This window comes from Chelonia mydas, chromosome 7 (assembly GCF_015237465.2).
Source record: "Chelonia mydas isolate rCheMyd1 chromosome 7, rCheMyd1.pri.v2, whole genome shotgun sequence".
Lineage (NCBI taxonomy): Eukaryota > Metazoa > Chordata > Testudines > Cheloniidae > Chelonia > Chelonia mydas.
The window spans coordinates 111,142,989-111,160,323 of NC_057853.1; the positions used below are offsets into that span (position 1 = coordinate 111,142,989).

Here is a 17,335-nt window from a genome sequence, read left to right on the forward strand (position 1 = left end):
CAGCAACCTCCCAGCTTTATTCCATGTTACTCCTTTGCATCGAACACTATTCTTGAGCTAATAAGCCAAGCCTTCACCCTCTCCCCTGTCAAATCCTCTTCCAAACCCACCTCCGCTGTAATGTCAACAAGAAATGGGGTCAACAAAGATTATAGAAAACCTTTGCTCCATCATGCTGTGTGCTACCTTTTGCAGAGTGTAATTACTGTAACAGCTCCCCATCCTCTTTACCTTATTCTTTTTACGTGACACCTACTGCTTTTCTACATAGTGGGAGCACCTCATGAAACACATCCTCACAATATCCCCATCCATCTGTTTACAGATGGATAGCTGATGGCTTGCACAAGTTCACACATGCTTATGGCAGAGCCAGGAATTGTACCCAGGTCTCCAGCCAGAGTTTAACCCCAGCACAACTCTTCCCTCCTTACCCTTCTCCCTTAATATCACAGGGCAGGGACCCATGTTGTCTTATATGTATTCTGGAGTACCCAGCATACCTTTGGGTGCGATAAAATAATGAATAATACTAAAGCATCTATCATTCTAAAAATACTGCAGCATTCTCCAGAGTAATATTCCACAGGCACTGTTCTGTTGTAAGCTGTAGTATTTTAGGGATACTGACTATATTTTCACAGAGGTGGATTAAGATTTATTGGGGCTCCACGCACAAAGAATATTGGGGGGGTCCCCACATCCCGACCATGGTGCCCCGCCCCCTGCTCCTCCCCTTGGCCCTGCTTCCTGGCCTGGCCGGAAGTCGGGCTGTGGTAAGAGCTGCCCAGGCTGCTATGGGGAGTCCTGGACCCGCCACCTGTTCTGGACTGCGCACCCTGCGGGGCAGGGACATGGGCCAGGGGCTGCTCTAGGGCACGTTGGCTCCTCGCATAGGGCAGGTGGAGGATCTGGGGCTCCCCTACAGCTACCCCACAGTCTAGGGTGACCCTACATCCTGGTTTGGCCAGGACAGTCCCTTCTTTAAGACCTGCCCTGGACATCCCGACTTTTTTTGCAAAACTCAGGCATTTGTCCATCATCAGTTGGCAAAATCAAATGGGACAAATGCACAGTTTTGCCAAAAAGGGACTCAGGTCCGGGGCAGCTCTGCATGGCGGGGAGTGGCTCAGGGGACCCCTAGAAGGGAAGGTCTGATTCCAAATACAGGGAGCACAGGAGCTGTGTGTATATATTTAAAAGAGAGGGGGAATTTTGTCTGTCTAAAAGGCCCATTCACATAGGGAAGGAATGAATCTAAGTGAGGGTGAGAGGGGAGCAGTGAAAAGCCTAGAGAACTAATATATAATGTACTGGGCTGGCTGGAAAAGTCTTTTTAAAAAAAATGCTCTGGGGGGAAAACCAGCTATTTATTGAAGACAGCAAAGGAACCATGTACAGTTATTGCACATTATTTTACTGCCTTTATTGTTTTAAATGAGTTAGAACTGCCTATCTTAATGCAACTGGTTTCATAAAGAAACACACGTAATGATTTAAAATACTTCAATTATTCCTGTTTCACTTAAATATGATATGTACATTTTCCTTTTTAAGTGGTTTGAGAAGCTGATGTAGTCAGAGCATCTGAGCATAGGCTGTGAAGCCAGTAAAATGAGTTCTTCTCCTCGCGAGGTGATCTTTGCTTATTGCATAACTTTGCATTGTCTAAGTTTCCACATCATAAAATGATTTTTACTTACTTACCTCCCAGTAGGGACTGAGGATTATTTTTATAAAGCAATTTGAAGTTTAAAAACACTAAATATAAGCTACATATTTATTGGAAAACTACTAGATTGTAAGCTGATCAGGGCAGAACATGTCTCTTTACATGTCAAAGAATCAAACCCTAATATAAAATAGGTAGCATAGAAATAAATATGAACGAAAATAAATGGTTCAAAGCCACATTTTTAGTGCAATCTTAAAGTTCCCATCTTGTCAATAAATTGTTGGGTTTCCAATGAATAACTCTGCTGCTACTTGTGACCGTAGTTTTGCAGCCTGTAGTTTCAGGGGCGTGAGTGTGGACAGCTGCGGCTGTCTGTACACATAATACAGCATTATGCCAGAGAGCTCTGCCCTAATGCCAAATACTGTAATAGGTGAGACATGAGGGGTTTTTTATTATAACAGTGTTGTCTATTGGCAAGTGTTGGAGACTGGCAGTCAGGACTCTTGAGTTCTCTAACTTGCAGTGATACTTGATTCACTTTGTGCTTAACTGTAGGCAGTTCAGGCTTTGTCTACATTAGACACTTCAAAGCGCTCCCACGGCAGTGCTTTGAAGTGTGAGTGTGGTCACGCGCGAGCGCTGGGAGAGAGCTCTCCCAGCGCTCCTGGTAATCCACCTCCACGATGGGAATAGCTCTGAGCACTGGGAGCGCGGCTCCCGGTGCTTGGAGCCTGTCCACACTAGTGCTTTAAAGCGCTCAAACGTGCTGCTCTCAGGGGGGTGATTTTTCATCCCCCTGAGCCAGCAAGTTAGAGCGCTATAAAATGTAAGTGTAGACAAGCCCTCACTTAACCTCTGTGTCTCACTATATCCATATGTAAAATGGGATGAAGGAGAGGGGTGCGGGAGGGAGGGGGGAAGGAGAGGGGTTGGGGGGGCAACACCCAGGGGAGGTGAGGAGAGGGGCTGGGGGGGCAGCTCTGTGTGGGAGGGAGGGGGGAAGGTGGGCAGGAGAGGGGTGGGGGGGCAGCTCTACATGGGGGGAATATGCTCAGTGCTCACCCTATCACAGGTCCTGCATCTGTCCGGTCAGGGGGCTGGGCCCTAGGAGGAAAGGAGAGGAGCAGTGAGGGGCGGGGCCAGAGTTCCGGCCCGATTTTTTTAGGGACAGTCCCAATATTTGTGCCTTCATCTTATATAGGCACCTATTACCCCCACCCCCGTCCCAATTTTTCACACTTGCTATCTGGTCACCCTAGCCGGGACCCCCCAATTGGCTGGGGCACCGTGGGCCCATATGGTAATCCGCCACCGATTGTAACTCTGTAAAAAATCCAGCTGCATGCCTGGACTCTTGGGGATCGAATTTAAAAGGGGTGTTGGCTTAGTATGAATGTGCATATGGCTACAGGTAGTACCAACGTTCAGTATCTTCTTTAACAAAAACACAATAGCCGAGATAAAACTTCTATTTATAGTGACACAAAGGAAACAAGTATCATGTTTATACAGCTGAGGGGAGGTGGAACAGAAATGCCAGCAGTGTTCTGTACTGGACAGGCTCTATCTTGTTCTGATCTGTGTGTGATTTGAAATATCTTTTGTTGCCTGCAAAGCATTTTATTCCTATTGCTATTTTAAATCCAATTTAAGTGTCATCTCAATGTTCTATTTTGTTTGTTGCTGTTGCAGCTGGATTTGATATGGCTGAGATCTGATCACTTCTCTTCCTTCTGCTCAGTAGAGCTCTGCATGTGATTGCATACAGAGAAGGGAGTGGACACGTGGGGTGTTGATAACAGTGTTCCAGTGGCGGATTTAGAGTTAGTGGGGCCCTGTGTGCAGCTTCATTTTTGCCCCCACCCCGGGACCCAGCCAAGAAAAAGAACATTCTCTCTTATCTCCCCCCAGCCCCGTTTTTCATTCTTTTTTCCTTCATTCTCCTCCTATATTATAAGTAATGGGAAGTAAATGAAAATAAAGTGAACTACCTTGATTGGGGCAGGGGGTTGGGGTGCAGGAGGAGGTGCAGGGGTCGGTCTCTGGGAGGGAGTTTGGGTGCTGGGTGCGGGCTCTGGGCTGGGACGGGGGTTGGGGTGCAGGAGGGGGGAGGGGTCAGGCTCTGGGACGGGGGTTGGGGTGCAGGCTCTGGGTTGGTGCAGGGGGTTGGGTTGCAGGAGGGGGCTAGGGGAGCAGTGCTTACCTTGGACAGCGCAGCTCCCAAAGCAACCAGCACACGCCCCTCTGGCAGCAACTCCTAGGTGGGGGAGACCTGCTGTGCAAGGAAGTGCTAGGTCAGGTTAATCTTCTATGGCACCAGAGGTGCCAACTTTTCCAGCGCCAGTGGGTGCTCGACCCCCCGCCCCGCCTCCGGCCCCACCCCAACTCTACCCCTGCCCCGCCCCATTCCAACCCCTTCCCCAAAGTCTCCACCCCTTCCCTGGCCCATTGGACTCCTTCCCCATATCCCCAACCCGGCCCCGCCTCTTCCCCGAGTGCGCTGTGTTCCCCCTCCTCCCCCATCCCTCCCAGCGCTTGCCCGCCCACCTTTCTCAGAGGCCTTGTCTACACTGGCAAGTTTCTGCACAGTAAAGAAGCTTCCTGCGTTGTAACTCCCGAGGTGTACACACTGCCAAGCCACTTAATGCGCAGAAACTGCACAGTTGCAGCGCTGTAAAAAAACCCACCCCAACGAGAGACATACAGCATTCTGCTCCGTGGCTACAGTGCTGCGGTGCCAGTGTAGACATTGTGGTGATTACAGCCCTGCGGACACGCTCCAGGAGCTACTAGCACTGCAAACCGAGCAGCTCTGTGCCCGCCCTCCCCTGCAGCCACTGTTGCAAAACTCTTTCCCATGCGTCCCCCACACACTGCCAACACACTCTTATCAACCTACTGGTCCAGTCTGTACCTGTGCATTTCCACTCCTGCCCTGTCACAGTCCAGCCCTGCGGACTCTCAGTACCCACTGCACTCAACACCCATCCCTCTGCAGTTTAGCCGTGCTGAAGTACAGTACTCGCTGCACTGTACTCCAAAGGACAAGGTTGCATATGATACCTGGACATACATAAATCTTTAACTGTCCTGGGACCCCACCTCCTCCTGGGACCCTCCATTCCCCCATCCCCCTCAGTGCTGATGTGTTTTTTTTTTTGTCTGTCTATCTCCTCGGGTTGTTGTTTTTTAATAAAGAATTGTTTTGGTTTGAAAGCAATCTTTTTATTCCATTAATTGAAAGCAAACAGAGATCTGAAAAGCACCAGGCAATTTTCTTACACCTTCATAGTGCTGCGGGGGGGAGGGGAGTGCCTGTGGACGGTTAATGTAAACAAAATGTCTCGCGGCACACCAGCGGATTACCCTGATGGGCCGTGTGCCGAAGGTTGCCAATCCCTGTCCTAGCATTACAAGTACTGCACTCCTGAGCATAGCATTAATATTAGTCCTGCACTGCGCCCCTCTAATGGTTCTGTTCTCTGGGTGTTCAAATTCAGCCTCCAGGTGCTGAGCCTCAGCCGTCCAGCCCAGAGTGAAGCTTTCATCCTTCGCTTCATAAATATTATGGAGAGTACAGCACGCGGCGATAAGCATAGGAATATTGTCATTGGCCAGGTCCAGCTTCCCATATAGGCAGCGCCAGCAGGCCTTTAAATGGCCAAAAGCACACTCAACAGTCATTCTGTACTTGCTCAGCCTGTTGTTGAACCGCTCCTTGCTGCTGTCAAGGTTCCTCGTGTATGGCTTCATAAGCCACGGCATTAAGGGGTAGGTGTGGTCTCCCAAGATCACAATGGGCATTTCAACTTCCCCTATGGTAATTTTCTGGTCTGGGAATTGATGTGATCCCACCACTCAGTGCTTGTTTCCCGAGTCCAAAAGTGGCGTTCCACTGTGGTCAGTACTTCTGTGAATGCCACAAGCAATCTCATGTTGTAGCTACTATGCGTGGCGAGATCAGTGTCACACTCCTCTTGCCTTTGTAGTTTAAGGAATAACTCCACTGCCACTCGTGACGTGTTAGAGAGAGCAGCATATTGGTCAACAGTGTGGAATCCATTCCTGCAGACCGAAGAGGCAGAGTGTGCAGTACACAAACCATTGAAAGATGGTGCCAAATGCAGACGGAAGCACAGGGCTTGCTGGGATGCAAAGCAATGCATCACAAGGCATTGGGACAGGACCCAGGGTGCCCTGCGACCCCCTCCGCCTTCTCACAATTCTTAGCGGCAGAAGAGGAAGAGACGATCTGTGGGATAGCTGCCCAGAGTTCACAGCTCCGAATACCGCTGCAAGTGCCGGAAGTGTGAACATGCTATTGTGCAGGCAGCTGACAGTGTGAACACACAACAGCGGTTTCCCTTCAGCGCTCTCTGAGCGGTGCTGTAACTCTGCCAATGTAGACATACCTAGAGAGTCAGCAAAATCCACTTCTCCCTTCCCCAGCAGAATCAACATCTGCTAACTGTGTGGGGTATTGCAGGTAAACATTGCCAGCCTCTTACAGCCATATTCTGCCTGCAGTTACATCTGTGTGACCTCATGGGGTTAAGCAGGGGTGATTTGGCCCGTGCGTTCTCAGATAAACTGATAAACAACTGCCCAGTGCTACTGGGAGGGAGTAGAGCTGAGAAAGGGGACCAAAGCTGTAGAATGGAAAACCCCGTTCTTGTTGTTCACGTGCTTTGCTGCATTAATGTTGGGCTTTTGTTGCTTACATTGTGTTGATTAGTTGTTAGGCAAAGTCCCTGGTGAAAGTTTGTGAGGCATTTATTGTGGCTCGCGTTTCATACCGTGCTTCGCAAGAGACATTCCTGCTAAATGTCTACCCAGCCAAAATCCCCCTTCTGCCCCAGGGAAGGGAAGGAATCCTGGACTGTTTCCCTACACTGATTCTAAATGCAAAGAGTACACACACACTGCTGCTACCTCAGACTGGGGGAAGCACTGGGGCAGCAGAGGTGAGTTTTGAAATGTGACACTTTGGCATGAAAGGTGTGCCTCGGGCAGCCCTCACTGGAAATGCCAAGGTCTCAGGGCAGGCTGCAAAAGGGAGAACAGATATTCCCAATACTGGTGGGTAACACTGAAGTTAAACTCCCCAACCAGTCACAAACTGCTCCTGATCCCCCGCGCTGGTTATCAAGAAGCAAAAAAGAAATCACACAGCCCCTTTCTTGCATTCCAGTGCTCTGTCTCCCAATCAGCACCTATGTCCAGTACAGTGAGAAGCTATTTAAAAAACTCTGTTCACATATACAAAATGTTCTTCTGACCCCAAAGGGTCAGCCACGTTACCAGGTCAGTATGTGTTTGGATCTTACCCCAAATACCATGCTGCCAGCCAATCCTTTAGTGCCTAAACTAAAGGTTTATTATAAAGAAACAAGAAAGAACAAGAAGAGAGTTATTAAATCGTAAAGCAGTCACACATATGTACAAAGATTCAGCGTCCATGTATCAGGCTCTTAGCAGTATTGGTGAGATTTCTGGCTTGCAAGTCCCTCTGGAATACATCCACAGTTTGGATGGGTCATTCAGTTCTTTTGTTGTCAGAGCTTCAGTTTGTACCAAAGTTCCTCCAGAGGCAAGAAGCAGGACTGAAGACAAAAATGTGGATTGGGGATAATGCAGCTGCCTTTTATAGTCTTTTACCACGCAGCTTGTATTTCCTTTGTTCCAAACACAAGCTGCTCAGCAAAGGGCCTGGAGCCATCAGACTTCTGCCCCTGCATGCCTTGCTGAGTCTTAGAATGTATCCCCTGACCCATTCAATGGGTTCATTGTACAGTTGATGTCCCTTGATGAGCCATCGAACAGGTTCAGTGCTGATGCCATTCTGTCTGGGGGTGTCACCCAGAGACACAGCACAAGTTTGGAAATACAGATATACCCTACATATCTATAAGTCCTAAATACAAAGGTCATACAAACATATAAACAAGATTATCATACTTGGCAAACTATAACATTTTCACAGATACCTCACACGGCATATTTGGTCAGATTCCTTGCAATTTTATAACACTGGTATCAACAATATCACCAAGTGTCTCCCATATTCCATACAGCGACACAGAGGGGAGAGAGGATCTGGTGGGAATCCATGGACAACGTGGTATAAATATGATAAAGGAAGAGTAGAGAACAGGTGGGTAGAGAGAGGGAGGAAAGAGGTACAGGAATCTTCCATACAGAACTTCTGAAATGTCCTCAGCCTGCAAATCATAGGAATAGCTGTGCCAGGGTCTTACTCTGGGGAGCATATGTTCTCACTAATCTGATTTCATTTCTTTGATTTATAATACCAAGGAAAGAAGTGCGTATTCTGGGCTTGGTAGGTGCCTTGGACAGAATATTAAAAAAGACAACAACAAAAGCAGCTGCCCCCCCCATCAGTTGACAATCAACCAGCAGTGCCCAAATCTATGGCATCCTGCAGTACCCAAATCAGTAGTACTCACAATACCAGCTCTTGCCATGTGCCTCGGTCCCAAAAATCCATGTAAAAGGATGTACGTATCTTTCCCAACATCTCTCTGTGGCTTGCAAGTTTAGTCCTCTGGCTATTAGATTTTTGGTGAAATTGCCATGACCTATGTGTGGGTGAGTGAATAGGGGTGAGGTGGGGGGGAGGAGAGAGAGTGAGAGATTTCTTTCTCATCCCAGCAAAGAAGTATGGTATTATGTGTGTGAGAGATTTTGGCAGGAAGAAGGAAAATATGGGGAATCGGGAAATATGGCAGAGGAAATGGAAGACGCAGTGTAGGGAAAGAAATCGGGAGATATCCAATTGGATAGAGAGAGAGAGAGATAACAGAACTGAGAACAACTCAGGAAAAGAGATACTGTTGTCAGAATTTTTGATGAAACTGACATTTCAATTAAAACAAAAATCAGAAAAAAGTTTTAAAAAATTGTTGCCAAAATTGTTTTCTGACCAGCTCTTATTCATCACAGTTGACTGACTGGTCCCTCTCAAGGGTCCAGAAGTGAGCTAGTTGACTCACAAACAAGACAAGCCCCGCAAAATCATACAAACATAAGTTTCATATGGCACAATGATGGAGGATCACAAAAAGAGAAGCTGAAAGGAAGGAAAAGAGAGGACAGTAGAGATCATATGGCACATAGGATGTGCACATTATTATTGTTATTTATTTATTACTATTAATTTATTATTAATAAACATGTATATTATAATATCATCTGACGCCAGCCAGGCCATAGCTCCATTTTGCTAGCTGCTGTACAGATATAGAGAAAATGATTGATAGTCCCCGCTCCAATTGGTCATTGGGATTGGTCATTAGGCTGATAAGGTGTCCAGTAAATTTGTCAAGCCTTATATGATTTAGTGATTGGTAGGTCTAGTCTAAATATAGTCATCATGACGGTGATAAAATGTGCACTAAAGATACTTAGCTGGGATGGTTGAATAGCAGCATTTTGGGAATTGGGAATTTGTTGTGGAACTTGATATTTTATGGCTGGAGACAGTATGTTTTAAGTAATTTGTGGTGGCTTTCTTCCGGTTTTTCTGGTTTATTTTCTTTCATTATTTTATATAAAACAAAGAGGAAGTGAAATAATTGGGCCAGACCTGCAGCTGCTGTAAATCAGCATAGCTATATTGAAGCTACATTGATTTACACCATCTGAGGATCTGACCAAGTGTGGTGTGTGTCTGTCTTTCTAAGGCCTTGTCTACACTACAGGGGGAGATCGAACTAAGTTACGCAACTTCAGCCACGTGAATAACGTAGCTGAAGTCGATGTACTTAGATCTACTTACCATGAGGTCCACACTACGTAATGTCGACCGGAGACATGCTCCCATTGCCTCCCCTTGCGCTTTTTGTTCAGGTGTAGTAGAGGAGTTGACCGGAGAGCGAGCTGCAGTCAATTTAGCGGGTCTTCGCTAGATCGGGTGAATTGATCCCCAATGCATCGATCGCAGTGCTTCGAACCCCCAGTAAGTGTAGACAAGGCCTAAGAGGCAAGACAGGAACTCTCTAGAGTGTAGATACTCCTAGCTTGCCCAGGAAGTTCCTAGCTCAGTTTTACTCCTCCCATTTCTAAGCTTCTTTTGCAGGTTAGGTCGCTAGAGGACATAACTTTTCCTGACTTTTCCTGTGGCTGGCAATTGTTGTTTTTTGTCAGACATTCATAACACATCATTTGGTGCAAGTGTAATATGGTTTGACGGCTGCTTATGGTGTCACTCCAGTGTCCAGTTGTACAGTTGCTTCAAGCAAGATGGCACCTGCAGTGATTGTTGTTGGGGCAGCATCTATGACATATGGGGTTGCTTAGTTTATAGCACTGCAAGCACTAACCTCATTCCTTAGTAAGTGTCTAATCTGATGTGGGTACTGTATCCATATGTTCACTTTCTGTTGTGAAGGAGTTAATGCACTGATAACTCTGGTCCCTGGTGAGATGAAATCGCTTTTAATATCTGTGCTCTTTGTTTTCCAGTCCTTAGAATAGCACCAAATTCTGATCAGACGAGTTTATTATGAGTATCAATGTATTTAAGAGACTGGATAACTCAGGGGATTTGGATTTGGTAATATGATTTTGAGTATTTATCACCTTTAGGTCACTTGTTCAACTTCAGGTCAGGCAGCTGGTGCTAGCCCATGTATTGAGGTTACTTTCTGAAGTCAGATGACCATGCTCTAATAAGAATATATTAGATCTATTATTGACCACCTGACCAGGACAGTCATAGTCACTATGAAATGCTAAGGGAGATAGAGAGGCTATCAAAATAAAGAACTCAATAATAGTGGGGGATTTCAATTATCCCCATATTGACTGGGTACATGTCACCTCAGGACGAAATGCAGAGACAAAATTTCTCGATATTTTAAATGACTGCTTCTTGGAGCAGCTGGTACAGGAAACCACAAGGGGAGAGACAGTTCTCGATCTAGTCCTGAGTGGAGCTCAGGATCTGGTTCAAGAGGTAACTATAACAGGACCGCTTGGAAATAGTGGCCATAATATAACAACATTTAACATTCCTGTGGTGGGAAGAACACGTCAACAGCCCAACACTGTGGCATTTAATTTCAGAAAGGGGAACTATTCAAAAATGAGGAGGCTAGTTAAACAGAAATTAAAAGGTACAGTGACTAGAGTGAAATCCCTGCAAGCTGCATGGACACTTTTCAAAGACACCATAATAGAGGCTCAACTTAAATGTATACCCCAAATTAAAAAACACAGTAAAAGAACTAAAAAAGAGCCACCGTGGCTTAACAACCATGTAAAAGAAGCAGTGAGAGATAAAAAGGCATCTTTTAAAAAGTGGAAGTCAAATCCTAGTGAGGTAAATAGAAAGGAGCATAAACGCTGCCAAATTATTACATTTTAAGTGAAAAATGTAATAAGAAAAGCCAAAAAGGAGTTTGAAGAACAGCTAGCCAAAAACTTAAAAGGTAATAACAAAATGCTTAAGTACATCAGAAGCAGGAAGCCTGCTAAAGAACCAGTTGGGCCCCTGAACAATCGAGTTACAAAAGGAGCACTTAATGATGACAAAGTCATTGCGGAGAAACTAAATGAATTCTTTGCTTCAGTCTTCACGGCTGAGGATGTTCGGGAGATTCCCAAATCTGAGCTGTCCTTTGTAGGTGACAAATCTGAGGAATTGTCATGGATTGAAATGTCATTAGAGGAGGTTTTGGAATTAATTGATAAACTTAACAATGACAAGTCACCGGGACCAGATGGCATTCACCCAAGAGTTCTGAAAGAACTCAAATGTGAAATTGCGAGACTATTAACTATGATTTGTAACCTGTCCTTTTAAATCACCTTCTGTACCCAATGACTGGAAGATAGCTAATGTAACGCCAATATTTAAAAAGGGCTCTAGAGGTGATCCTGGCAATTACAGACCGGTAAGTCTAACGTCAGTACCGGACAAATTAGTTGAAATAATAGTAAAGAATAAAATTGCCAGACACATAGAAGAACATAAATTGTTGGACAAAAGTCAACATGGTTTCTGCAAAGGGAAATCAAGTCTTACTAATCTATTAGAGTTCTTTGAAGGGGTCAACAAACATGTGGGCAAGGGGGATCCAGTGGACATAGTGTACTTAAATTTCCCTCACCAAAGGCTCTTAAGTAAATTAAGTTGTCCTGGGATAAAAGGGAAGATCATTTCATGGATTGAGAACTGGTTAAAAGACAGGGAACAAAGGGTAGGAATAAATGGTAAATTTTCAGAATGGAGAGGGGTAACTAGTGGTGTTCCCCAAGAGTCAGTCCTAGGACCAATCCTATTCAACTTATTTATTCATAAATGATCTGGAGAAAGGGGTAAATAGTGAGGTGGCAAAGTTTGCAGACGATACTAAACTGCTCAAGATAGTTAAGACCAAAGCAGACTGTGAAGAACTTCAAAAAGATCTCACAAAACTAAGTGATTGGGCAACAAAATGGCAAATGAAATGTAATGTGGATAAATGTAAAGTAATGCACATTGGAAAAAGTAACCCCAACTATACATACAATATGATGGGAGCTAATTTAGCTACAACTAATCAGGAAAGAGATCTTGGAGTCATCGTGGATAGTTCTCTGAAGACGTCCACACAGTGTGCAGCGGCAGTCAAAAAAGCAAACAGGATATGAGGAATCCTTAACGGGATAGAGAATAAGGCGGAGAATATCTTATTGCCCTCATATAAATCCATGGTACGCCCACATCTTGAATACTGCATACAGATGTGGTCTCCTCATCTCAAAAAAGATATACTAGCATTAGAAAAGGTTCTGAAAAGGGCAACTAAAATGATTAGGGGTTTGGGACGGGTCCCATATGAGGAGAGATTAAAGAGTCTAGGACTTTTCAACTTGGAAAAGAGGAGAGTAAGGGGGGATATGATAGAGGTCTATAAAATCATGAGTGGTGTGGAGAAAGTGAATAAGGAAAATTTATTTACTTGTTCCCATAATATAAGAACTAGTGGCCACCAAATGAAATTAATGGGTAGCAGGTTTAAAACAAATAAAAGGAAGTTCTTCTTCACTCAGCGCACAGTCAACCTGTGGAACTCCTTGCCTGAGGAGGTTGTGAAGGCTAGGACTATAACAGGGTTTAAAAGAGAACTAGATAAATTCATGGAGATTAAGTCCATTAATGGCTGTTAGCCAGGATGGGTAAGGAATGGTGTCCCTAGCCTCTGTTTGTCAGAGGGTGGGGATGGATGGCAGGAGAGAGATCACTTGATCATTACCTGTTAGGTTCTCTCTCTCTCTCTCTGGGGCACTTGGCATTGGCTACTGTCGGGAGATAGGATACTGGGCTGGATGGACCTTTGGTCTGACCCAGTATGGCCATTCTTATGTGTGAAATAAATTGATGGTCCTAGGAATCCACTTATAAATCCCTCATTAAATTAGTACCATGGTTGACAGTGACAGAAAGGAGTGCCAAGGAATTAATTGGCCATTGAGACTAAACCATTCAGGTGGTAATTACACATTTGAATGACCCACTTTGTTGGGACAGTGTGGGGAAAGCTCACACGGCGACTAATCAGTGTCTGTTCTGTGACAGTTTCAGAGCAGCATCATATACATTAAAAAGAAACAAGAGGGAGATAGGCAGGGGCCTATCAGTGCATAATAATAAGGTGGTGTATCTCTTCCTTATCGCCCTGTTTATATTTCTTTAGGCAGGTGACAAGCATTATCATCCGAGCTGTGCACGATGCAGCAGATGCAACCAAATGTTCACGGAAGGAGAAGAAATGTACCTGCAAGGTAAGGATGCTTTCATTCCCCAACTGTGCCAGCAACAGGCTTAGGGTCAGACAGCCATCCAGGAAGTAGCATATCATCAGCGATCCTCTAGCAGCCCTGTTGATATCTGGTAGCACACTCACTTACCCATCAAGAGACTTCCATTTTCATTTTTCCCTTCTCAAAGTCATGGCAGTTTAGAAGACATCCTCTGAGATCTTAGGTAACTGGGGTTACAGCTGCCTTGACATCACTGATGTTCTCTGAGGGATAGATGTCACCATCCTGGTGAATGTTTCATATTAGGGCGCACTAACAATTACCCTGCAGTCACCCAAACTGTGCTTTTAAAATGTATAGCAACAGGTACATTTTATTGGGCAGCCTCTGAACTTCAGTGTTTTACATAATGCTCGGTGAACAAATATATGTGGGACACCAGAATGAGTGAGAAATGGTTTTGAGCAACCATTTTTGTTGTTTCCCCCTTAGTTATTTTGATCGTATTTTCTCCTTCTCTTTTGGAACCTGATCCAAAGCCTGTTGAAATCAGCGGAAAGCCTTCCAATAATTTTAATGGGCCTTAGTTCAAATTGTGTGTGTGTGATTTCTCCCCCACCCATCCATACTTCTGTAATTTCTGTCTCTGAACCACTCTCTTTCTTCATGCTTGTTTTTCTGTCTGAATTCCCCTTTTGTCTTGTCATGTTGCTCTTTTAATCCCCATATACTTGCTCGTGTGTTTGTGTGGTCTTCAGTCTTTTTTCACATCCACTTCTTTTTTTCTGTCCATTTTCATCTCCTTTGTGTTTTATGTCTAATTCTTTCTATCACTTCAAGTACTGCCAATCTTTTTTTTTTTTCCCACATTTCCCCCACATGCACTTCCCCTTCCAGAAGAAAATGTTCTTCCCTTTGGTTGAAATACACATTTGATCCAAATCTTGATCTGAAATCTTCAACTCTTAGGCTACAGTTATTTTTCCCACTTGGCCTAATTTAAATGAATGTAGGTAGGAAGATGTCTAATATGCATCCTTACCAACCAAAAATTAAAGTTGGTGGATGCCTGAATGGTTGGGAATTGTCCAAGTGTGCACATGTCAAGAGAGCTTTGAGTACATGGTTAAGGGGCCTAAGTGACTAGGGAAGAGATAAAATAGGATCTGGAGTCAGGCAGTCTAAGTGAAGAGTGAACTAAACAGTAAGGATTTAAGAAAGATTCCCACTGGAGCAATCCTGAAAGAAGAGAAGATAGTTGAAGGGAGGAATTCCTGGGCTGGTAGTTTTCTGTGCTCCCTTTGCTGTTATTGAAGACACATGTTATAATGAGGGCTTTCCTTCCGCCCAGCCCAGCTTCTCCTCTCTGCTTCACCATGCAGAGAATTCATAGTCCTGTATTATCACAGTCTGTAGTGCCTTGTAAATGATGTGCACATCAAGATCTGTGTATTTGCACCTCACTTTAGGGTCAAAAAGGAGGAGGAGGAGGAGAGCTGTTGGGGAGGGAGGCAGTTTTGTGAGTGATAAGTAGGGCCTTACCAAATTCATAGTCCATTTTGTTCAGTTTCACGGCGAGGGAGTTTTAAAATTAGTCAGTTTCATGTTTTCAGATGTTTACATCTGAAATTTCATGGTTAATTGTAACCCTGGGGATCCAGACCCAAAAGGTGGCCGGGGGGAGGGTCCCAAGGCTATTGTAAGGGCATCGTGGGATTGCTACCCTTACTTCTGCCCTGCTACTGGCAGGGTGCTGCCTTCAGAGCTGGGCAGCCAGAGAGGAAGGCTGCTGGCCGGGTACCCAGCTCTAAAACCAGCGTCAATGTCAGTAGCAGCTTAGAAATGAGGGTTCCATGGTATGGGGGGGGGGTACCATATGTCTGGTTACCGGCAGCCTCCCGCTGGAGTGGGGGGCTGACAGCTGGAGCCGTGGAGCTTCCTGCAACTGAGAGAGATCCCGGAGGTCTGATCCACCCTGGGAGCACCCCTGCAAGGGAAGAGGAAGTCTCGACCCTCCCCATCCCCAGCTGGGACTAGCAGCTGGAGTCCCGCGCAGAGTCCCACCCCTAGGAGCCCCTGGCTGCGAGCAGATTTCATGGGGGGGGATCAGATTTCAGTCTGACGCGTTTTTCATGGCCGGGAATTCAGTAGGGTCCAGTGATGAGCTAGAAAACAAAGGGCAACACGAGGGTCTGAACAATATGAACAAGTGAAAAGTAAATGGATTTGTTCAACCAAAAATCAGTGGTGATGTCTGCTCTGCTGTCTGGAGTGTTTCACAACCGTGAGTGCCAACCTCCGGGCAGACTGTCAAAAAGCAGAGCAGAGCCCCCAAACTGGTTGTATGTCCTGTAATTAGATTTCACCAAACCAAATGTGAGCTCCTGACGCACTATAACCGTCTTACCATGGGGTCACAGACAGTTCCCTTGGGCATTCCAGTCAATCTTGCCACCCAGGCAGGCTGGACTTAGTGATAGTTGGTTGCCATACTCCAAAGATCACAAAAGATTCAGGTTGCTTTCAGTCCCAAAAGACCAATCACTTACCCCAAGTCAATTTGTTCCTCCGATCTATTACTAAAGACAATGCTTATAGCCACTCCTATAGTAAACTAAGGCTTTATTAACTAAGAAAAGAAATGTTATTTACAGACTAAAGCAGGCAAACATATATACACAAATAAGTTAGTCTGTGGTTCCAAAAGATGACAGATTTATAGTAATCTGTCCATGCTGAATGCCTTTTAGGGCTAACCCAGGTTGACCCTGGGGATCTCTGCTTCTGTTCCTACTCCCGCAAAGAGAGAGGGAAATTTTTCTTGTGTCCCTGTTTTATCCCCTTCTTCCAGCATTCAATGGATGGGCTTTCTTGCATGTAGCTCCTTCAGTGGTGTGAGAGGGCCATTAACCAAGTCTTTGTATCATGATGTTCCACAATGGCCCACTTAGTTTTCATAGCCCGTCTTGATGAGTGGTGGACCATTCCTCCTGACTGGGTTCACAGGTTCAGAGCCAGCGTTTTTACAGTTATAAAGCAAAACGTACATATCACCTTATAGCATGGGATGGAGACATTACAAGTGAAGTTAATGCATGCAGTAACTTGCAGGCATTCCATAGATTTTAGGCACTAATCCCATTCTGATAAGTCTAGTATCTGTCTTGAACAATACTAATGTACAGGTGAGCTGGTCTAGTTTCCAGCTGTGAATTTGTCAGTGCTCAGCTGATGCCTACAGCCTTGGCAAGAGCTGGCATCTGGTCTGACAGCATCACAATGTCAGTGGTAGGAAGGGCTGAACTGGTATAACTTGCGCCAGTCTGGCATTCAGTGAATGGGGACCCAGTGCAGCCCTTGGTGTAAATGCAACTCCTATAATAGAGTCATAGAGCTTAAGGGCAGAGGGGACCACTGGATCATCTAGTCTGACCTGTCTATTACAGACCACCAACACTACTGAGCACACTAAAGCCAATGAGAACTGTACCCACGTACACCTTGGTGATAAATTTAGCCCAAAGCGATGGTGCAGGAGAGGTGGCTAGCTCCTTCATCTCTCCATTTCTTTCCTGCCATTCCCCTGCTTCACCTCCCTGCTCCTTGGATGCAAGTTACGCTCTTTTCCTCACCTAATGGCAAATCAGTGCAAGTTACACTACTTTCCTACTTACAGCTGTTTTCTTACCAACTTATTGCTCTGACTGTATCACCAGGCTCTTCAGGAAGAATTTTACCTGCTTGCTGCAGGCTGCATTTAGCTTGTTGGCTCTAAGTAGAGTGTACCTGAAAGTCTTTCCCATGGTGAAAGTCCCTCTTAGCTTCAGCTCATAGGTATATGGTGAAGCCATCTGTATAGGTTCCCCCTGCACCGAATGGAGCGGTAGT

General features: G+C 45.3%; 1 protein-coding gene across 7 annotated transcripts in view; it reads left to right on the forward strand.

Annotated features, from left to right (window-relative positions):
• ABLIM1 (actin binding LIM protein 1) overlaps positions 1-17,335 on the forward strand; it is a 307,714-nt gene that overhangs the window by 214,111 nt on the left and 76,268 nt on the right. For all 7 annotated transcript variants that reach the window (XM_043550680.1, XM_043550675.1, XM_043550677.1 and 4 more), the window contains exon 7: positions 13,381-13,468. In XM_043550680.1, coding sequence (XP_043406615.1) covers positions 13,381-13,468 — 88 coding nt within the window. The remainder of the gene's footprint in view (positions 1-13,380; positions 13,469-17,335) is intronic.